The sequence below is a fragment of the Mustela erminea genome, chromosome 12 (assembly GCF_009829155.1).
Source record: "Mustela erminea isolate mMusErm1 chromosome 12, mMusErm1.Pri, whole genome shotgun sequence".
Lineage (NCBI taxonomy): Eukaryota > Metazoa > Chordata > Mammalia > Carnivora > Mustelidae > Mustela > Mustela erminea.
Window position 1 is genome coordinate 51967342 of NC_045625.1, and position 23942 is coordinate 51991283.

Here is a 23942-nt window from a genome sequence, read left to right on the forward strand (position 1 = left end):
CCTCTTCACAGTGTAGCACTCCTCTCACGTTACAATGCAACAGGTACCTATTGAATTCAATCAGCACCCTGGAGAAGCCTTGATGTGTCAGATGCAACTCAAAAGTAAAATGGTTAGGGAACAGGACTGTTGGATATCAATTCTACACTTAACCTGAGCATCCGGCATTTTCCATCTACCAATCTGCCTTCCCAAATGCCATTACTACATTAACATTTTTTATGCATTCCACAGCAATGACAAATTGTTTTCTAACTGTAGCGCCAGATTTAGTATGCGAAAGACACGTTTGCCTCTGCCAACAAACCAATAATTCTCACTAACATCTTCAGAGTTACAACATTTATAAAGTTGCAAAGTGGAGTAAACAAACCATCTGTTTGGCTTTTCCATATATGTCATGCTTTCTTATTAGCATATTACGATTCATTTAGTAAACAAATTTGGTGATTTCGTTCACGTCAAAGTTAGGTCGGAAGCTTGAAGATGATTAACATTGCTGGGACATGCACATTAATACATTGCTTCCTCGGCAAAGTTAAATGGCTTCTCAGGAGAATCGCCCCTTGTTGACAAGATGAGACTGTCAATTTTGTTTGCCTGCCACATTAGGGGCCGTGAGGGGATGGCAGGCTCAGAGAGAGGGGAGTCATGTAGGCAGCATAATTCACTGTGAATTGAGAAAAGAAGTCTAATTCTGATAAATGGTCGACCCCAATACATCCTACCTGTTATTACAACAGACGTGCTGTATCTGTGCAGTAAATTAGCTAAACCCCTAAAGAGTTTGGTGGGAGCTTATCTTCAAGTGAATAATTTGAATGCAGAGGGAACTGTCTGCGTGACCAGTATGGATGATTTGTTTTATATTGAAAGAAATTGAAGTGACTGAATTTCATAGTTTTAATTTGCAAGAATTTGCTTAGCTTTTATTTCTTACATTTAATATGTACTTATTTTGTTTTGTTTTGTTTTTTCTTGAGCATTCACTAAAACTGTACATTCAGTTTGTGTGTGTGTGTGTGTGTGTGTGTGTGTGTGAGCTAGAGATGGTTTTCAGCTCTTCTGGAGAGGGTCTTTAGATAATTGCCTATAGAACAACTACTAGTTCTGCAGAAATGTGTACTATCAAAAAATGTGATTTAACTCACAGAGCTGTAAGCCTCCTACCATTAATACAAAAATTGTGAGGAGTTAAATACAACAGATAATGTCAGAGCAATCCAGATAAGAAGAGAATTAATGAGGGGCAGAGGTTTTAATTTTTCATTTCTGTGGATTTGGATAGATGATGTACATTTCTGTTCAGGAGTGTTAATGATTCAGTATCCCATAATACTTTGAAATCCGGCATCTAGGTTTTTCCAGAATGGCTATAAGTTTATTTCTCTATCATATATGCATATGTATATAAATACACACACACACACCATTTTTTGGGGTATCTGTTATGTATACATCATAATCATTCTGGACAGTGTAATTTGAGGGGCGTGTGTGTGTATGTGTGTTGAGTGGCAAACATAAGCAAGAAAATAAAGACAAAAATTAATCCAATATGGAGCCTCAATTCTATTTTGCCTGAGATATTGTAATTATTTATCAAGTATTTTGTTTCACTGAGTTTAGAATGCTTCAAAACTGATAAAGAATTAAGATTTAGATGTTGAACTTCTCATATAACCTATGGTCTGATTCACCATTCACCATTTTGACTACTACATTCTGATTTTCTAATTTGAACATGAAATTTTTCCTTAAAAAAAAAGTTCCTTCCGTATATATCCAAGTCAAAGTTAAAACCTCGAAGCACTTTTTCTTTTAAATGTTTTTAACTTTAATTTTTACAAGTCAAACATTGTATTAGTTGAACTGGGCATTGGAACAAGAGAGACATGAAAAAGGAAGTGCCCAGCAAGACTTGTTTTTCTCTCTTATTTTCTCTCACTTTGTATTTATGTATTTACTTAGCTGTGTTTGATTAATTTGATGTCTTCTGTGGATGCATTGTAAAGTTTTATTTTTTTAATTGAGATATAATTGACATAAGTAAAATTTTTATTAAAGAAACAAAAAGAATGGTGGTCCACTTTAGTCCAGTAAGAGTACTTCCACTCAGCATTTCAAAGTGTTAAGTTTGGTTTCATGACTTCTTCTACCCAAGGCGTCCTTACTTTTTGCTCTTAAGGATAATCTTAGTTTTCAAAAGGCATTTTGTAAACTCACAGTGTGGAAGGTGTAGGAAAGAGTACAGAGGCTCAGAGAAAGTAGTTGTAATTCCAAGCAAGTCCAAGTTACAGGACTGTGTCATGCCTTAATCTACATAGTGTTTCTGTGTACACACTAGGGTATTAATAGGGCCAGAATTACCCTTTGCTGTATTACCACTGCCTTTTCTTAAATATTCTGTTACATGGTTCCAATCTTGGGATCATTGTTTTCTCTTCTACAGTATATTTTGGGAGAAACTTCTTTACGACTTACGCATATTATTGATAGAAGGCAAATAAACGTACTTTCAAGTATCTCCTATGTGCAAAGTATTCTACTTTACTGCAGGAGGCTGGAGGTTGAATGAGATTTAGTTTGTAGTCTTGAAAGTGACCATCTTGGGGCTACATTTTGGACTCCTCCCTTAGTAAGTAGTACTGTATGTATTCATTAACACCAGATCCCTATTAAGACCAGATGCTTACCCTTTCTGCCTAGGACCTCATCTTCTCTCTCCATCCCAGTCATTTTTTTTCCATGAGAGCAATATACATCTGTGTATCGGCAACAAGTATCAAAGCAAGTAGAAAGAGCTTTCGTGATGTGTATGATCTTGTATCCTATAATAAGTTTGAATATAATCTAGGTTTTTGCTAAAGATTATTTCTCTCTCTCTTCTGGAGATAAATATTCATAGTAAGTCCATTTCTAGGAAAACCATCTGTCTCTGGAAAACTCAAAACTGGGTTCCTTCATAGATTGTTCCTTCCACTTATTACACACATCTGCAACACTGCTTCCTCTGCGAGGGCTCTTTCTCTGATTTCCAGCACTCTCTGGCCTTCCTCCATTTTAGAGTCCTTCTCTCCATCTGATGGACAGTAGGCATGAGTTCTTTCTGTGTCTCTTCCATCTTCCCTTTCTTTTTACCTCTTTGATTTTGCTGATCCAAATGAACTTATAAATTGCTATTAACCCTAGATCTTTGTATCTCCTCATGAGGACAGTGTTTTATGACAACTAATGGTTTGGATCGACTGATTCCAGAGTCCAGCAATTGGTCTATGTTAAGATCCAGTGCTGCCTTCTGTCTACTCTGTAGAGGCTGAACCTAACCTCTTGAGGAACAGGATCTGTATTCTCTAAAGACTCTCTTCTTTCTCTCCTCCTCTCGCTTTTCCTCTTACCCCCCAAACATTACTATGTGAGTTTGTTAGAAAATCTCCCAAGCCTGGTATCACAAGAGTGAATGAGCAGACTTTCCACAGCCTGTTCTTCCCATCCCCACTTCAAGTGTTTTGCATATGGTATTTAGGAGGATTATTAAACAAAAATGAAATAGATTAAGAAATGAGCATAAAAGAATCAATTCTCTGGAACTGTGGTTGCATAATGGAAATCGACTACCATGAATGAACCCTTGTACTGAAGTTATGAACAGCAGAGCTAATGCACTGCCATGAGTTCATCTTTATTATTGCATTACACCTGAATCAATTGATAAAATAGCCTTTTTTTTTTTAAGCAAGGGATGGCACTTAATTGAATAAAAGTCAATGTAATTATATTAGCAGAGGCCAACAGTACTGCTGACAGCGGAAAAGGGACACTGTTCAACAGAGTGCCAGAGCTGGTCTACACATTTCTGCACATCGTTTGGTTGACAGATATTGAGGGCTGGTACATCATCTAATTAGATTACAGATTTCTGTTGCTGTAAGTGAGAAATGAAGAGAAACATCTCTTCCTGGTAACATATCAGTAGAGATGTGTAATTTCACAAGTCATCTTAGGAAAGAAGTGTCCATCTGGGTGATCCGTGTGTCCTCTTGTCAATGTTAATTTATTCTTCCTTATTCAGTGTGTCTGGATGTGACTGCTGTGTGTCTGGCTGCTGTTTTCTCAGCAGTGAATCTAGGAAGTGGTAACTGCAGATGTGTGAGAAGCAACGGAGTTCTAGATTACAGTCGTCATAAAATGTGTGCTTGTGAAATTAAAGTGGGGAGGGTGTTAAAAATAATAAACAGAGGGGTAGGCTTTTGCGGGCTACTTATGGTTGGCAGTTTGTTTTATCAATAGAGTCATAGGACACAGTGTAACTCTGTTTCCACATTCCTATAGTAAGTGTGGGGGCGTCACACCCGCATGTCAGGGTGGAGACCGCACAGTAGGTGTTTCCTGCACTCTGCTTAGCAACTGCACTTGGAGTCATCTGTCATCTGACACCCAGGACACGGGGAGCAACAGTGTCAGAACAGGGACCGTGGGGACAGCTTCTGTTTATCACTCGCATACTCCCCCCCCTCCCCACCCCGCATGCATCTGTGTGGAACTCATTTATGGATGATAATGATGCTGTGAATTTGGTTTATCTTAATTCGATTCATGATTTTTGGATTATACAGCTGATCTGAAAATCATCAAGACAGCATATGAGATGATCGCTTAATGACAGAAAATGATTTTGTGATCAGAACATTTTAAATCCCTATTTTATTGTTTAAGTTTTTTTTTAAACCAGATGTCTAGAATGTGAATTTGTTTTCTCTCTCTCTCTCTCTTTCTCTCTCTTTCTCTCTCTCTGTCTCTCATTCTTGCTTTCTTTTGTGATCGATTTAGCAAAAGATTAGAAAGCTGATCTTATTATCACAAGGTAAGCTCAGCCTTCCTAAGTGCAGTGTGGAGAGGGCTGCTCCCCTCTACCCCTTAACACCCGGAGTGCTATATATTGTCTTGTGTGGAAAGGTGGAGAAGTCTTTTCCTGCCTTTCTTGTCTCTGAGGCACATACCTCTCAACCATCTCTAAGAAATTTGCCATGCTTGTCACCAAATGGAGTGACTCATTTTGGTCTTGCATATGTTTTAATTATAATCAGGAGGTCTGTTGAATGTTATACTGGCCATTCTAGGTCATTTCTATTATCACAGTTACTTCTTCAAGATGTAGAGCTTCTGCCATTATCAAGAAGCTTTTATGTATCTGTGTATTTATTTATTGGTTTATTTTTTGGAAGGGTAGCCTCCAATTTAGGTGCTTGTCAAATATGTGAGCCTTTGCAGGTGGAGAGAGGTATATGCCCAAGGGCACTTTAAAAATAAATGGGGGATGTAAATACAAAGGCATTGTTTTCAGATAGATAATAACATATCAGGCTTTGTAAATCATGGCATCCCTATGGATGCTGGGGGACAAATCCTATCTTTATTTTGTTTGTTTTTACACAAGCAAAGCACTTAGTAGAGTAAAAGTTTTGCTTGTCCAAGAAGTATAGATTCCAGTTGTTAAAATAGGGGGACCATATATTGTGCTTGATTTGGGGGGTATTTATTGTGTGTATCCTTTTCTTTTTAGTCCTTTTGGTTTTTTTCTGTTGTTTAGTGTGATTTTTTTAAAGGGTGGTTGGGTTTTGTTTTTAAAAAACAATTTCTATTATTCAGGCTTGGTTTTAAAGGATTACATTTTAAAGGTTGAATTACTTGATGAAAGCATTTTCAACAGTAAAATGCAACAGCTTCTGAAAATGAAGCACAGTTTACTAGTAGATTAGTTGAGATCCCAAATTATTCTGAGGAAAGGGATGTATGATAGAGTCTGCAACCCTATTTCAAATTTCTAATCTATAAAACTAAATTTTTTCCTTCCTAAAACATGAAATATATACAGGTGAGGGGGAAGATGTCATTATGTTTTAAAGTTAAACTGAAATTATCTAGACCATTTACTTTTTTAAAAAATTGATCTTTTTTATACCTCTAAATGAAGTACTGTAGGCAAAAGAGGCTTGGTTTTGGTTTTTGGTTTTTTGGTTTTTTTCAGGTGTAAATTCAAATTCCTCAGTTTAGATAAGCAGCATGTTTCCATTCTTTTGCCCTATTTAATATATGTTCTGAAATCTCTGCTGTGAGATTCTCTGCCGCTGGTGCTGCTACCCAGGAAAGCTAAGAGTATCATTGAGAAAAAGGTGCATGGGTTTGCATTCATCCTACCATCGAGGAATTGTACTCTTCTAAAAATTATGTTAATGAAAGGCTCCCCTTATTGCACTCCCCCCCACCACCACTTATTCCCAAATCCTGAGAATATAGGGAAATGTTTGCTTTTATAATGGTGTAATTAGCAATGAATGTGCTTATTTGATGCCTGGTGGAAGCTGAATCAATTTTGAAATGTTCTTCTTTTTCTCACCCCTCCCCACTCCCTGTACACCTCCCCCCCACCTTGTTTTCCTAGACACAGCGCCAACATAAACCTGCATCGCAAACTGTTGACCAAAGAACTCGATGACATGGGCCTGGACTCAGCGCAGCCCTCCCTTAGCAAGGACCTCCGGGATGAATTTTTGATGAAGATCTATGGTGCCCAGCACCCTTTGGGGCTTGATGTCAGGGAAGACGCCTCCTCTCCCGCAGGGACTGAAGACTCCCACCTGAATGGGTACGGGAGAGGCATGGCAGAGGACTACATGGTCCTTGACCTGAGCACCACCTCCAGCCTGCAGTCCAGCAGCAGCATCCATTCCTCCCGAGAATCCGACGCGGGCAGCGACGAGGGGATTCTTCTCGACGACATCGATGGGGCGAGTGACAGTGGGGAGTCTGCACACAAGGCTGAGGTCCCTGCCCTCCCCGGCAGTTTAGGGGCCGAAGTTCCAGGATCTCTGATGTTCAACAGCTTGTCCGGGAGCAATGGTGGGATCATGTGCAACATTTGCCACAAAATGTACAGCAACAAGGGGACTTTGAGAGTGCACTACAAAACTGTGCATTTGCGAGAAATGCACAAGTGCAAAGTCCCCGGTTGCAATATGATGTTTTCCTCTGTGCGAAGCCGAAACCGGCACAGTCAGAACCCTAATCTCCACAAAAACATTCCCTTCACTTCAGTAGATTAGGCTCAGAATGGACACTACAGATGCCAGCTCTCACCAGATGGCCTACATATTTGAACTGCCATAGTCAGTGTGTGCTTGTGTACTTGGGTGTGTGTGTATGTGTGCGTGTGTGCGTGTGTGTGTGTACACATGTATGCCTCTGTGTCTACATACACACACACGCATCTTTTCTTTAGATATAAAAAGATGAACACTAGGTGCTTTTGAAATTATTTTCTTTTTCCTTTATAGTTTTGGGAAAGGGGTGGGAACTTTAATTTGGGAGTGAAAACAGAGTACCCTTAAAACACACATACACACACACACACAAAGTGTGCAACTAGCCCAAATTCTGAAAGAATAAGAATTCTCGGTCCTCTCCAGAGGGACAGTTTGTTATACCCATGACTGTTGCCTGCAAAGAAATAAATAAAAGGGGAAAAAAAAGAAAAAAGAAACAAAAAAGGAACTTCTTACAGTTGTCTTTTGTGAACTTTAAGGTTTTGAGAGAATCTTCAATTAAAGCATGGCAGATTCACCTGTAAATATTTAGCCTTGAGAGGCCAATGATGTAAAGCAATTGTATTGATGGTTGTTTAACTCTTTTGTTTAATTTTTACAGTTACATCCAGCTGTTAGATATGCAGGAGAAAAATAGTTTGCTGGCTAGCTCTATTCATTTATGTTAGCATTAATGCACATTTTTTTTTTTTTAAAGAAAAACCATGGTCTTGTTTTTACTACCTGCTAGATATAGTGATAAAGAGGTGCTGGCATGCTTTACAGCACAGATCTGATTTTTTAAAATGTCCTGTACTAGTACATAAATCCAGTCATGCACTTTTTTTCATACACTACAAGGGGATGTGTAATATCCATGCTTCTTTTTTTAATCCTTAAACTATTGCCATACTTCAAGTAAGTGTCTTTTTAAAAAAATTCACTTGTATAAAAATGGTCTGGTCAGTATAGGGCACAAATGCCAAACAAAAGTATTAGTGTTAACACAAAACTGCCAACTTTGCACAAGTTTCCAGAAAAGAAAATACAATTAGTCACTCAACATAACCACAGGCCAATTTGTTGGCCACCAGAAAACCGCTTTAAAAAAAGAACACTTGGTGATTCTTTCAAGTGCCGAATGTTATTAGAATCAACATTGCATCCTTCTTGCTTATATGTTAAGTTACATAAAAGGAAAACAAAATTATGTGGTGTGAAACAGCCAAGGCATTTGCTCTTCAGAGGCAGGATAATATTTCAGGATACAAAAGCCCAAGTTACTCACTATGGAACAAAGCTGAAAATAGTAAAAGTGTTGAACACTCATTTCCAAGGACCTAACCCTTCTCCTTTAAAAAGAAAGAAGTAAGTCTGCACTGGGTTGGTCTGTTGTATGGCTGTCTAATTTTTTGCAAGTTAGGCAGTCGTCCTATGATTCAGGCCCGTTTGATAGACAAAATCAAAAGACATTTCACAGCGGCAGTTACTCAGAAGCTTTGAAAACATGTGCTGAACTTGAATTGAGCAACACTCCTTTCTGAAAAGCCAGACGAAGGGGGGTTTAAAATAGGATCTCTCACTGTTGAGTGTTTTGTGTTTCCCCACATGATTTGTCAGAGAGAAATGAAAGCAAGCCTGAAACCCAGCAATTGAGAGTGAGAAAGAGGGGGAGACAATTCTCCAAACCTTTTTTGTTTTGTTTTGTTTTGTTTCCGATGTTTACACATGTTGCCTGAGCTGGTTAACCACATGGGCAGCCCTCAGCTACCACAACATACTGACTAAATGATGATATTTACTCAAGTTCAGTCTGCAGCCAAAACCATTAGGACGCGCATTGCAGACTGTGTTTTGTTGTCTTTTTTTTTTTTTTTTAAGTGGAGGGGGGAAAGACAGATAAACAAGGAATATTTTGTCTAACAGTACACAGTAATTTAAAGAGAATGTATTTCTTTTCTGCATTTAATGGCCTCAAACATTTCTCTCATCGGTCTCAAGGTTAGAAATACCCCCTTTGTTTGAACTTTGCATGTTGTTTCCATTTTTCATATGTTTTGTAATTACTTTTTCTATGTTCACATCAGCATTCACTTCCGTTAAATTTGCCAAAGGAAACTGTTAATATGTTTCTGTTGTTGTTATTATTCCTGTAGGATTTATTGTACCTCACAGTATTTATTGTTTCCAAAAATAAGCATCATTAGTTGAGGATTCAGTATTTTTATTTGTAAAAATTTCAGAAACAATAGATTCTTCAAGATAAGCTAGACTTGTCTAGAAGCTTCATCTTTTCATCTCCTTCAGAGGATACTATGGGGTTCGTTTAATTCGTTTGTTCTCCAGTGAGGAAAGACCAAAAGTATTCGCAGTACAAAAAAAACCATATCAAACACTATGTCTGTTAAATGACAAATGTTTACGGTAAAAAGCTGAGGAATTAGTAATAACCATTTTTGTTTTCTTGTACCTTTGAATTTCCCAAAGTCTTAATTGCTTTATTTTGGTGTTGTGTTAAATTGAATAGACAGATGTTTTCCTTTGTTTTATACCATATAAGACTATGTACAGTATGTTTGTGAAAAATTGAACTAGAATAATGAAAGTTTGTTTGCAAACATTTTCGTCCTCTTAGCGTTCTCTGTGTTGCGCTGTTGCCCCACTACCAAATGATTTGAGTCAAAAAGGGTGGAAAAAATATTTTTTAGTATCCCAAGAAGAGATTAGGGAGACACTAGCTTTTGAATTGTGATAGACTGAATTACACCTAGTTTTATGAAAATTAACACATTTTTATTTCAGTGATATTTAAAAGTTATACTCTTGGCTGAGCTATTAGAACTCATCTTGTACAGAATCAATGTTTAGTCTGTTTAATTTAATGTCAACTAAAAGGTCAAATAGCCCTCGTGAGTGAATTACATAGCTGTCAGCAGGTCACATCAGCAAATGAACTGGGCTTAGAACAAATGTTTGTTGCTTGCCACAAACCGGGCTAATGTGAATAGCCAGTTAGAACAGCCTGGAAGTAATGAGATTCTCCAAGTAGAATTCCCCTTGCTCTTGTGAATGTGTTCGCCTGAGATTTGTCAGAGAAACGGCCATGAGTCCTGGACAACTGGCTCTTGTTTTGAAGTGTCTCCCCTATTTGCTACTGCTTTTGTGCCTCAAGTGCCCAAATGTTATGGTGGCCTTCTAAATGGGTGAAAAACACTTTCTAGTATAAAGCCTACTTGCTTAAAAAGTGACCTGGGGAGTGGATGGAAGCAAAGTGGCACCTGGACTTAACATGTAACATTATGGATTGCACAGGGCTTCCCGTCCCAGAGTGTTGCTTTTTCTTGGGTGTGTGCCTGAGCACAATATTTTGACTTAACTGTACATCTAGTTAGGACAGTGATCCCAAGGCTTACTTGCAAACGGGAAGGCAAAAGAGATCAGCATTTTAATCACTGGGCCCTTCGTCTTTGTCCGTTTTCTACTCGTTTGTTTTCTCGTAGGAGTTTTCTATGGTGAAACGGTTTCTCTCGAGCTGCATCCATTCTGTGCTGGCTGAAAAGGAAGGGCGATGCAGATTTTCATGCAAGCAGCTTTCCCCCATTTGATTGATTTAACCACGGTTTTGTCACAGGTAGAAAATGAGGCAGTATTATTAATGTGCATGTTCACTAGCTGATGTCGAAACTTACTGTTTTGATCATTTTAAACTATGTTTTTGTACATATCAGAGAGGCTGAGTCTGCTTTAGGGAACGTCTGCAAGCTGCGGAGGTGACGGCAAAGAGCAAGAGGAGGGGTAGATGATGCGTAATTTGGTTTTAAAAATGGGATTAAGAAGCTGGACCCTCTTTGTTCTGCTATTAATTGTATGGAGATAAGTCAGTGCAATGTAATGCTTCTCAGGATCCTAGTCTAGCTGTCCAGTGCAGCCTGAGGCCTTTTAAAGGTTTGAAGGTATTAATGTTTTCTTTCTCAACGTGAATAACATCTTTTTTGAAAACGTGTTTAGCACAATGGTGCCACTGTCCTTGTAGTGTGATTTCTTTGGTCATGAATTTCCAGGCCCTTCTAGTAAGAGGAGAAAGACACTTCCTTGGTTAACAGCCCTGTTACTGTATACATTGCTCTTAAAACAAAAACAAACTAACAAAAAACCAACCAAACAAACAAAAACTTGGAAAATACCAAGAATAGGCTGCGATTCCAGAGGCCTTCTCCCCATTTTACTCAGGAGAAACCAAGCACTAGATTCCTACCAAATAAAAAGTGACCTTTTGGTCCCCTTCCTAGGTACACACCCCAGATGTGTACCAAGCAAATGAGAATGGGGGCCATTGGCAATTAAAACATAAAGAAGCCGGGAACCAGCTTGGGGTGGACATGCTGCTAACTGCTAACAGTTGACCTGAGCAGTCCTAACTTGTACTCGGTCTGTTAGCGTTGGATTTGATTGACTAACAGAGTAAATAAAACTCAGCTGTAATAAGACACACCACATCTGCTATCAAAGAAAACAACCAGAAGAAATTTTCTTTTATTCCCCGTACATACTCCTTAACTTCTAAACAATTACAATAAATTTTATTCATTAAAAACTCAGAATATTCAAGTTAGAGGATCTCGCTTCTCCCTCCCATGCTTTGTCTTTTAATGGATATGGCCTAAGGGTGGTAAGGAGGGCGATAAAAGGCAGGTGCCAAAAAGACTGGAGGGAATGAGTTTTTCCAAAAGCAGAGTAAGGGGTACCAAGTAGAGGATTGGTACCTGCCCTGGTTTGGGGTAGCGAGAAAGGAAAATGGTGAATGAACCCGAAGTGTTTGTGCAAAAGAAAGGTCTGGTACACTTGTGCCTAGCAGTGGTGAGAGCATATGATGCACCGCCCCACAGAGCTCCCTATGACCAGGTGCACTGCGGCACCCCAGTCTGAGTAACGGGAAAGCAAAGACAGCTCCGTGGAAATACCGGTTCTTTACGGGTCAGAATAGCCAACAAGGGCAACTGTGGGGGCGTTTTCTTTGCTTTTGGTTTTGTTTTGTGGGTGGGAAGTGATGGTGGAGTCCCTAAGGGAAGCAAAGAGATGCGGTGGGTCACCTAGGTTCTAGAAAAGGCTGGTGGTCAAACTGGCTCTTAAATGTATTTTTTGCATCATGACTTTTGCATGGCCCTATAGCCATGATTGTAATGCCACTTGGCTAAAGACTTCTTGTCCAAAATGGGAGCTCATTTACCTCCCTGTGAAGCATAAAAGTAACTCTTCTGTTTTCATGTTTTCCTGCAAAGCGAAAGCATGTGGCAGTCTTCCTCGTGTTAGAATTAAGATCATATCTGATGTGTCTCGGACTCATTTCCCTGTTCCCTGTAGTTGGAGAGTTGCTCCCCATAAATGGTAACTTGGAATTAGTGTTTATAAATCCAGCTGTAACACCAATGGGTGAATTAGTCTGCAATCACTCCAGCTCAAACACCCACCCTTCCTTGTATCCTTCCGTCATCCCCCTTCTTTCCACATCTTGCCCAAGATGATGCTTGCGGTCATGCGGCAATAACTGGACATAAGATACTGTCTTTTTGGCATCTGCTGAAAACTCCAAATGCCTAATGATGGGGTTTTTAAAAAATGAGCATTTTTTACAAGTACTCTGAATTGGATCAGCATTATCATTCATTATAATGCTAGATATATTTTTGAAACAACATCCTATAGTTGTTATAAAACTACCCTTATTCTTTTCTAAAGTGTTATTGTAAATTCATTTGACCTTTACTGCAAAAAAAAAAAAAAAAAACTTTTTTATATAGAGTATCAAGACAAGGCTCAGTTTGTAACAAATAGTGGACCATTACAAAAGAGGAAAGGAAAAAGCTGGGGCTGAGCAGTGAGAAGCTTCAGTTCAATTTCACCTCATATCTTTCTAATAACTTACTTGTCACTTTATTACCTTCCAGTAATGTGAATGCTGCTGACAAGACTGTCACACTAACAGCAGACAACACCCTCTCTGCCTCAGCCCCAGCTCTCCTGGCTACTTATTGCCCTGGCCCTGAAGGGACACAAACTAATAGTGTGCTTTCCAGTTCAGCACTTGGCCATCAAATATAAAAGGATGCGTAATTGCCTGTTTATCCCTTGTGAGGGGGAAATGGAGTACAAGGGCTCGGCTTTCCCACTGAGTTCCCTGATGCACACACACATTCACAATTCTCCCTCTCTTTCTCCTTCCCTCTCCGTCTCTCCCTCTCTCCCTCCCCTCTTCCTCTTCCTTCTTGCTTCTCTCCCTCTCCTCCCAACACACAAGTGCGCACCCACGTGCACACACACACACACCTACTAAACTACTTTGGTAAGCCTGAGGCTGCCTCTCCGAAGCCCTCTCCAGCTATTAAATGGACAGTAACAAGATGACTCCTTAAAGGGTCAGTAGAGAGACCCTGTGACAGCATTCTTTGCGTCTTTAGAAACTAAGTATTGCAATTCCATGCTCACTCATTTTAGGAGTACTGGATGTGGCCCCCAGAATTGGAACAAAATTTCCCACAAGTCAGTGGCATAATGAGATCACCCCACATTCTGGAAGGAAAGCATTATAATATTTTCCTTTCCCTTTGCAAAGTGCATATGTTGGAGACAAGTTGGTTGTGCATGGTGGTAAAGAGCTGTTTGTTTTCACTTTGATCTAAATGCACACTGGTACCTTGAAATGAACACCTCTGCATCCACAGTGTAAGTGACAGCTTCACTGTCGTTTTGTGAAACTGCACTGACAATCCCAAGAAAGCGGGGGGTGGGAGAGGTGATGGGGCTTCTTACTTTAATCACCAAAACAGGAACTACCCTAAATATAAGAGGTAAATTCTCCACTTGGGGAGGATTTTGATAACTACAAGTAGAGTGCGCTTTACAGAGATAAGTGACGAGGGGGAAGAAGGGACAAAGGAGGAACACATGAAAATGCTGTATTCCAAAATACCTTGAGCCCAAATCACCTGTAAGTAGTGGCTGCTGTTCGTGTATAGTGGACTGTGTTGAACTGCTAAATGGTGGTTGGAAAGTGGCTAGTTAGTGACTGAGTGAAGCCCAAGATCGATCTGTAGGTCCTCTCGGAACCAGGGGACTCCGTGCCTCCTCCCCGCCCTCTGGCAGCAGGTCTGACAGAAGTTGTTGACCCCCGCTGTGAACAGTCACATGGCAAATACATTTGTCAACCGAATGAGATGTGTGCAGGTGTCCTCTTTGATGTGTACTTTTGGAGGGAGAAAAGCAGGAGACTTAGAGATAGAAAGCTTAACAGGTTTTTGTTGACAACTTTGTGCAAAATAATTTCATTAGCCAGTCTGAGAACTGGGGAGAGAAGCACTTTGAGCAAGGATTCTTGGGGTCAGAGAAAAAGCAGTTGGCTTCATGTTGTTTTAGTTCCTCCAGTATGTATATATTACAATCCTTTATCAAACATCTTAATAGAATCTTAAATGAATTAAAAACTCAGTTGCCAAAATTGCACAGGATCTGCTAACTAATATTAGCTTTCCTCCTTGAATTAACAGGGATGCTTGAGGACCTTTCCAATTTTTTTTAATGCTTTTTTTCCTTAAGTTTCATTTAAAAAGGAAAAGAATCTTTGAAAGGAAGGAAGAGCAGAAAAAGGTATTTTAACAAAAAATGGAGAGAAGTAGATAGTATAAAAATATATTTCTTGAAGAGAGAGAGTATCTAAGTGCTATACCAAGACTTTATAAGGCTTCTGTTGCCAAATGTGATGTTGAAGTAATGCACAACGAAGACGGCGAATCAATCCATTATTAACCGGCCCTGCCCACTTCTGCTGCGGGACCCCAGGACTGAGAGGGGACTCTAGGGAGCCCCTGGATATGTGGGAAAGCCCCTCTCACCTGGCCCGGCAAGTGTTTTCCAAAGGGGGGGGAGAAAACCCCAGGCCTCTTGGTAGTCCCAGTGCAAGGTGAGCTGACCCGGCGGGGTCTCAGTGGGAGCCCAGCAGCCTGCCTTTTCCACGCTGGGAGACGAGGGTTCCCCCGCCCCGCCTGAGAATCAGTGCGGTAGCGGAGAAGCATTGATTCAAGAGGTATAATGCGCTGAGTTAATAGGTTCACTTGAGATGTATAAACCAAGGTTGATTGTTTATTTTTTTTTTCATCTAGTACTCAATTTGGAGCGTTTTTGCATGTCTCTGTACAGAGTAATCCATTCCTTTCATTGCCTATCTGAATCTCCCCTGACTTTTCCATTAGCTTTCCACTCCCGCCCTTTGCTCTCCTTCCGATCTCACCGACCCCCTTAAAAAAAATCTTTTCTGGAGCAAGAAGGTAGAACACTCCCTCCCTCATCCCGATTTTGATCACTTTGGAAACATGTGTGTGTTCTACCCTGTCCAGGGTTTACATAACATGAATTAAGTGAATGAGATGTTCTAGTATTATGTATTAACCTGATATGACTATCTAAGATTTATAATATATGGTGCACTCGCTTTCCCATGCAAACTTTGGTTCAGCTGCCCTGCAGAGAAATGTTACCATTTTCCTAACAGTGCCAGTAAAAAAAAAAAAAAAAAAAAAAAAAAAAAAGTGCAGGAGAGTTTAACTGTAGGTACACGGAGATCAGAGAGTCAAGGAAGGTCAAGGAACAGGGGGAGACGTTGGTCTGAGGCCACCTGGGCCCTTCCTCCAAGCTGGAGGCAGGTTGAGGCTCTGGGAAGGAAAGCTCTCTGTTCTCCCCTGCAGATAAAGGGCTAGTCCTTCAAGATCTAGCAAGATCCCTCACACAGTTGGGAGAACACATTAACATTCTACTTTACCCCAAGCCCACCAGTGTGTCTCCATAACAAAAACATTCGGCTTGACCTGCATATTTGACAGCAAAAGTGGCCAAAGGGAATCGAAATATCTTGAGGAAAAGGAATTTTCACCAAGATAGGTCCTCTCCCTGCCCCAGAGTTTGGGGGTCATTGCTTTCCTCGTTTACGTTGTTCTCATCTGCATTGAAATAGTCTCTTCTGCTAAAGCCTGTCACAGAGCCAAAGTCTGTGCTCCACACGGCAGCTGCACCAAGGGATAGGGATGGCTCGCACCCCCCGATGTAATACTCGTGACGTCGGTAGTTTCAGAAATACTGTATGTACCTTGAATGAGGGTTTTTTTCTGTTTTGTTTTGTTTTGTTTTGCTTTGTTTTGATTAGTAGTCTGAGGGAATGAAAAGTTTTTTATTTGCTATTTCCTTTGTTGTATTTTCTGTACTATAACTGTCTACCGTATGTCTTTTGCATAAAATGCATAAGGGTTTGGGGATGTAAATGGAATTTTATTCATATTTTGTCCAAATACCTCTTGTAATTTGTATCAGAATTCTTGTACAATTTTTATATTAAAGATTTATCAGTCACTGACCTCTTCTTACCTTCTTGATTTGAAGAAACCTCAGCAAACTCCAATAGACCTTTACAAAATACACTTAGTAACACTTCAGCTCACATGGTAATTCAGGCTATTGAAGCACACTTGTTGTATAACTCAGAGTCAATCTCCGGTTTGGACTGAATCCTGGTATTATTGAATACTCTTCTTAGGAAGATCAAACCCGTCTCTTGCTCAGATGGCGAAGCTGACTCAGAGCTATGAAGATTCTAGCCAGTCCTGACAGAGCCCAGCAAACATTGCCCAGTCTTCCTCGCTGAAGCCATCCCTGGAGGGATGAATTTTCTGTGTCTCCCCAGAATTCCTGTTCCCCCAAAGCCCTTTGCCCAGGCTCTTTTTAGGAAAGAAAGACCAAAGGGAGACCGTAGGTATCTTCGCCACTCAGCTTCTACAAATCCGCTGTTTTCCCTCCCCCGCCCTTCGAAATTCGGGGACTGCAGCCAACAGGATGATGACTATATATTTTTTTTTTCAGACTAAATACTTGTGTTTCAGTTTATAGTCCCTGGGCAGTGGTTTTCTGCAGATTGTGCTTGTTATAATCTAGAAATAAAACTAGCAGAAGGACCAATGCCCTAATCAGTGACATTTCCTCCTCCTGTCATCCTGCTTGAGGGACAACAGGAAGAGAAGCACGTCGAAGGTGCTTTCGACTTAGCGTCATTAACTATCACCCCACCTCTTACGCTCTTCTTTGCTAAAAATGTGGCTAACCCAGTCTACCGTTCCTTGGAATCTCCTTTCCAAGCTGGCATTTTTCTGTTCCCCCTCCCTAGCGCTAGACTTGCCCCTCTCTCTGACTTGTTCCACCCACTCCACCAAGTTCGTCTGGCCCATCACCAGGGACATGAACTACCCCAACTCTACAGCACCCCTGGCCCTGGGCCTCCAGCCAGCAAGAGGCCGGTCAGGCTGTTCTCAGGCCCACAGCGAGGAACCACCTGCCAGCCTCAGACACTGCGGACTGAGGGGCCCTCCCAAGGCAGTGGGATGCCAGCCACCGAGCCTTGATGGGGGTCTCCCTCCTCGATTTCCCCTGAGCATCCCTGGGTGGGTTGGGGGGGGCGGGGTAAGGGCAAAAAAGCGCTAGGTTAAACAACTTTGGAGAAGTCAACCTCCATTGACGCATGTGGTTATTAAATGTCACGGATGTATTAACGCGCTCCTGCAGGGAATCCAAGCGTAATTAGGATCTTTTCATCTGTCACAACACGTCTGTAATTGGCAAGAATTCTCCTTCTTCTTAAAAAAAAAAAAAAAAAAAAGTTGTTTTAAACGTTCCTAAATGGTGGAAATCATTCTGTTTAGCAAGGAGGCACCCATGAAGACAGTTCTTGGCACCAAGCTCATCAAAACTGCCTGGGTCACGGCCAGGGGCTGTCCCGAGCCCCCGGAAGGCTGGCCGTCTGCTGGTTTGCCCCGTGTCAGTTGACAATATGACAGTAGATGAAGTGCTACGAATTTAATAAAGCTGCTCTGAGGACAGGGCCGATCTATCAGTGAAGACCGGAGAGGACCGCCTCGGTGGGGGCTGGGGAGGCGCGGCGGCAATATTGAACCGCCCGAAGTAATACTGGGGGGAAAAAAATCTATCGACCCCCAGCGAGGCGCAGTTATTTTTAGTCACCTGACTCTCGGGCACCCAATCATTACCCATATTCATCAGAGACGTATAATGAACAGAGGTATTGATTAACACGGCTGGCTGGAGAGATTTCCCAACAGTGCCCGTTCACACTGATAGGTCTCCAATGGGAATACAGGCCACGAGGCCCTGGAACATAACTTATCGTGTTCTAGGTCCTTCCATTGATTTTATTTGGGGGGCAGGGGGAGGGAGGAACAGCCTTGCACACAGTGGTGCTCCCCTGACCTTTCTCTGAAACCTTCCTTGGTGGGGGAGGAAAAAAAAAAAAAAGGAAGAGGAAGAAAACCAACTCACTTCCAGAGTCCACAAGGACACAGCCCGGCTCTGTTTTCCGCCTCTGCCCAGGCTGGCTCTGGCTCCCCTTCCTTCCCCTTTGATTGCCGGGCGCGCGCGCGTTTCCCTGATTTACAGACGGGCGCTCGGAGCTGGGCCCTGCCAGTCCGAGCTCAGAGCCATCAGGCATACGAAGCCTCTCCTCCCCTAAAGATCAACATATGGCTTCGGGAAATTATCGTGTTCGGCTAATTGCACCAAGTTGGCATGGTCGGAACATAATGAGTCCCGGTTTCAGCATGCTGACCCCAAACCCAGTGATGCCAGCGCATCGTAACTTTCCAAGCATTTTGCCTCATGGCAGGAATCCTCATTGAGCTGCTGTTCGCAAAAGGCATTTGGTTTGATTCCTAGCGTGCGTCCCGGTCCTGCGCTGCCGAAGCGTTCCAATCCTACGAGAGGGGAGCAAGCGTCCTTCCAGAGCGCTTGCCGCGACCCACGTACCCTAACCTTCGGAAGCCACGTGCTGCCTGATGGATAGCATGCCGCTTAAAATGCTGATATATAACTAAAAACCATTAAACCCGGGGCGGTGGGGGGGTGTACAAAGTAAAGGACTAAGACAAGGACAACTGTAAAAAATAAAGCTCAAATGCATCATCAGGAACCAGAAATTCAGAAAGTGCAACAGTCTGTCCTCTGCACTGAGTACCAGCAACACTTGACTTGCAGATTAATGAAATGCTATAGGAATCCCCAGTAACCCTTAACCACCGAGCCCCAGGGGAAGTTTCTCCTCGGCTCCAGTCTCTTCTTATCTGAGCCCGGGTTTTTGATGACGTTGAATTTCATTTGCCTCGGATTATCCTCATCAACCTGCCTTATTGTGACTTACCTTGGCCAGCAGACCTTTTCCTCCCGAGGGGTAGCATCTCCTTCAACTTTCTTGCTTATATGCATCACCTTCAGCCTTTTCTTTGCCCTTTTTCCTTTCCTTGAACTTTCAGTTCAATTTCTGTTTTCTTGGCTGAGACCGTTTAAAAAAGCCAAAACACAAAAAAAACCAAGTTCCGTATCTTGGAATCCTCTGGGGTTAGACTGGACCTTGACTTCTTTCCAAATGTAAGAGCTTATGAAGAAAACAAAAATATCAGAGTCTTCAATAATTTTGAATCCAAAGTTCTTTGGAATGCTCCAGAAAATGGGCATAAGCAATTGAAGCTGGAGGTTATCAGGGGTTTTGGGTATGTGCTACGTAAGGTGACTTTAAATGATCAGGCCACTTCCAGGTTTTTAGAGACATTCATTTTTACAAATATAAGCCCTATTAACAATTCAAAGCACTCTCATAACTCCCCATATTTGTTCTTTCTCATGATCTCAATTTCCATTTTTCTTGCTTTTTTTTTTTCCCTCCTCTTAAGTGGAGAATTTCCTTCCAAAGTTTTGCAAAGTCATTTGCAGACTGAAAACAAGACACTTATTTGATTATTTTCAGATGTCGCCTCAGTTGGTCTTCAGCAGAAAGTAATCCCACAAGATGTTATGCTTTCTGCTTTTTGTTCTTTCAGAAACCACAAACCTGTGTGTTTGAAAAATATGACTCTCTCCAAAGCCCCAAGCCTCACCCACAGAGCTCACATGTGAGGCTGGTTCATGCTCGCAAGCAAACTTGTTTTTTCAAGGATTCAACAGAGTCCACTCACCTTGCATAGATCTGTGAGCCTAAGTAGATAGGCGGGAAAGCCAGGACACGGGTAGGACCCAGAAGCTGTGTTCCCATGTGGGAACTGTGCTGTAAACACCTTAAAGATGGGTTGTTTCTCTAGCTTGCAGCTTCTGGTACTTAGTAGGTGATCAGCACCCATTAGCAGAATAGGTAGAGAAAGGCATTGCAGGGGCAATGGGGGCGGTGAAGGTTGGGGGATGGAGACTTTTATTAAATACCGAAGTCATAGCCAGCCTTACTATTAGGCGAGGGAGGTGCCCATCACACACCAGGATAGAATGCATGGATCAGCTATTTGCAGGCTCTGAAAAGCGAAGAGTCTAACAGAAGCTTGGAGAAGGAAGACCAGGATTCAAATGGCCTTACTTTGTCATTTCTCTCCCTTGAGTGTGCCTTGGCTGGCCTGAATTCATCAAAATCCAAAACCCATGAGTGGGCACCAAGGCTGGACAAAGGGAGCTCCAGAAGCCCTGTAGTCAAAAAGTGGAGAAGATAACAACAAATGGTCAAAGGATAGGAGACATTGCCTGTTTTTTTCCTGCCTCTAACGCCTTCCTCAAAGCCAGGCAATTGTGACGAGCAGCAGCAGCCATGGGAACCTGCAGGAACCAAAACTCCACACCCTGGTAACTGCTGCTGTTTCAAGGGTAGAGAAACCCCTTTTACTTCCATCTACCTCCCACCTTTTGGTCCTGGAGGCAAGCAGAGTCCCTGCCGAGCACCGGCTTTCTGGGCCAAAGACTGAAAAGGCAAGGTTGGAAAGCTCCAGAAAGATAACGGAGAGAAAAAGTATCTGAAATAGTAAAGGCTGAAAACTTCCTCAATTTGGCAAAAAGACACAAACCTACAGATTCAAAAGGCTCATTAAATCCAAACGTCATCCTGTCAAAGAAATGAACACCCAGACACAGTATAATCAAATTACTGGATTCTACAGATTAAAAAAAATAAAAAAAGAAAATCTCAAAAAAGAAAAAAACTGAGAAATATGGTGCATTACATATAAGGGAACCGTTGGGATGGTTCAGAAACCAAGAAAGCCACAAGAAAGTAGAACAACATTTTAAATGTGCTGAAAGAAAAGAACTGTCTACCCAGAATTCTAAGTCCAGGAAAAATATTCTTCAGGGATGAAGGTGAATTAAAGACATTCTCAGCTGAAGGAATTCTCTCTCTCTCTCTCTCTTTTTTTCGTCCAGCATACATGTTCCAAGAGAACTAGGGAAGGAAATTCCTTCGAAAGCAGGGAAATGATACCAAAAAGAAATTTGGATCCTCAAGAAAGAAAGAAAGAAAGAAAGAAAGGCAACAGAAATGAGAAATATATGGGCAAATATAATACGTTATTTTTCTGATGTTAATTTTTGGAGTTTGAAAGCAAAAATGATAGCATCGTCTAATGGTGTTTTCAATATATGTAGATGTAAAACATAAAACAACTATGACATAGGATGCACTCATGATTCTATTCATATGACCTTGTCTGGAAGACACAACTGTGGCCATGGAGAAGAGATAGGGGTGGCTAGGGTGCAGGGGTGGGGGGCGGGGGGTGCATGGCAGCAGAGAGGTAATGGGAGAACGTTTGGGAGAGAAGGAGCAACACTGTTTTGTGGTGGTGGGAACACAGATCTATATGTGTACTGAGTTTTATAGAACTGTCCACAGAGAAAAAGTCAATTTTACTTGGTATTAATTTGGCTTCAGTGGGTTAAAGCCTCTGCCTCCAGCTCAAGTCGTGATCCCAGGGTCCTGGGATCGAGCTCCGCATCGGTCTCTCTGCTCGGCGGGGGGCCTGCGTCTTCCTTTCTCTCTGCCTGCCTCTCTGCCTGCTTGTGATCTCTGTCCATCAAAAAAAAAAAAAAGAAGAATAGGGAGTAGAGCTAGGTCCCCGGGGATCTGATTGGAGAGGGAGTGAAACCTGCCTCTCGCATCCTCTCACCCCTGGGTTCTAGATGATTCGTCCTTTACTTGCTTGCTTTTCCAGCCATGTCCTTAAAAGAGGGCAGCATCTTTCACACCCAAATGATGAGGCTTTAAAGAAAACCCTACAGAGGAAATGCATTGACTAACATTCATCTTAAGGTTTAACCACTCTCTGGCTTATTGATAGCAGTGTGTTTTGACAGAAGATGGCCTGGAAAGGGAGAGCAGGACAACTATGAGAGGACGACTAAGACAGTCCAGTAAGCGAGATTGGCAGGAAAGGTAAGGAGAGAACCAGATCCGTGGCAGGGAAGGTAGGGAAGCTAGAAGTGCCAATGAGGAAGTGTTTGGCCACATGAAACACTGCAGGGAAATCAGTAAGGTGATTAGAAAGCATTCATTGGATTCGGTGATTAGGGAAGTCATCCGTACTTTGGAGGAAAGAGGGCATGTTTTTTTGGTTTATGCATCCCAGTGCCGACCAGGCTCAGGGTTCCTTGCTAGTTAAAAATACTTCGCCCTCAGCCCCCTGCCACGAAGCCACACTAGGTTGACTTTCGCCAAACGGTGACTGGAGACTGGAGAGGAAAAGGTAGTTCGTGTACAGGCTGGCAGGTGTGCTCAAGAGGAGGCCTGGTACAAAGCAAAGATAGAAATTCGCTATTGAAACCAGAGAGACAGAGAGAGAGCGAGCAAGAGCAAGACAGACAGACAGACAGAGGCTATGAACGCCGACAGAGAGATAGATAAAGACACCAGTCCCTTCAGGGGCCCTGGGCCACAGAAGTGCATGCTTGACCTTATTAGGAAGTTTTGTGGTGAAGGAAAGAAAGCTTGTGATGGAGGTGGTCAAGGGAGGAGCGGGTGTGTGATTCTTCCAGTCACAACATGAGGTCCAACCCCAAGACCAGAAACAAATAGAGGTTCTCTGGGGCTGTCCGAGCTTCCCCCATTTGGCCTCCTCTTTCTCCCCTTGTGGAGGCACGTGAGATACTGTCTTGAAAACCCGAACACAATTTACCAAACCTTAATCTATAAACTCCCCCACTTTATAGATGAAGAAGCTGAGGTATCAAGACTTTATTGGTTGCTCCACACATTAGTGCTAGATTGTGATTGAAATAAAGATCTTCTGGGGCACCTGGGTGGCTCAGTCAGTTAAGGGCCCAACTTTGGGTCAGGTTGTGATCTCAGGGTCATGGGATCAAGCCCCTGCATTGAGCCCCACATCCGGCTCCGAGCTCAGCAGGAAGTCTGCTTCAGATTCTCTCTCTCCCTCTTCCCCTCCCCCATGTCATGCATGTGTGCATGCTCTTTCGTAAATAAATACATAAACAAATAAGTAAATAAAATCTTTTAAAAATAAATAAAGCTCTTCTGACTTCTGGCCCAGGACCATTTCCATTCAGGTTGGAGGAGGGCACTGAAAGTAGTCGATGGGCGTTAACGGATCCACAAGAGTAGAAACCTGGGACTGTCCTGAACAAACCAGGACGTGCGGTCGATGCAGGGAAAATTCACCACCTTTCGGGCTACTTCCCAACTCAAGATCACCCGGGTCCCACCGGCCAATGAAGCCCTTTCCACTTGTAGCATTTGGTGTCCGGCATCTCTCCCATCTCCTGAGTGCACAGAACCTGAGACTGAACCGGGCCCTGCCCCTGGCTTTTCTATCTAATATCCTTTAGGACAAGCTGCCCTGATACTTTGCCAGACTTTCATCTGTTGGGGGATAATGGGAAGGCAGGTTTTGCCTACAATAACTACATTTTTGGTCCCAAATATTTCAGCCCCATCCTGGGGAAAGGGTTACACTTCTCTACCTCTTTGACATCTGGCTTTGACCGTGTTGCTTATTT

The 23942-nt window shown here is 42.1% G+C and overlaps 1 protein-coding gene across 16 annotated transcripts in view; it reads left to right on the forward strand.

The window, feature by feature from the left end:
• Window positions 1-12867, forward strand: part of BNC2 (basonuclin 2) — a 434084-nt gene extending 421217 nt beyond the window's left edge. For 15 of the 16 annotated variants that reach the window (XM_032308900.1, XM_032308907.1, XM_032308901.1 and 12 more), the window contains one exon: window positions 6443-12867. In XM_032308900.1, coding sequence (XP_032164791.1) covers window positions 6443-7103 — 661 coding nt within the window. In that variant the 3' untranslated portion in view covers window positions 7104-12867. Of the gene's footprint in view, window positions 1-4830; window positions 4865-6442 lie in introns of all 16 variants that reach the window. The other variant, XM_032308914.1, reaches the window with a different exon arrangement.
• Window positions 12868-23942: the final 11075 nt, after the last annotated feature.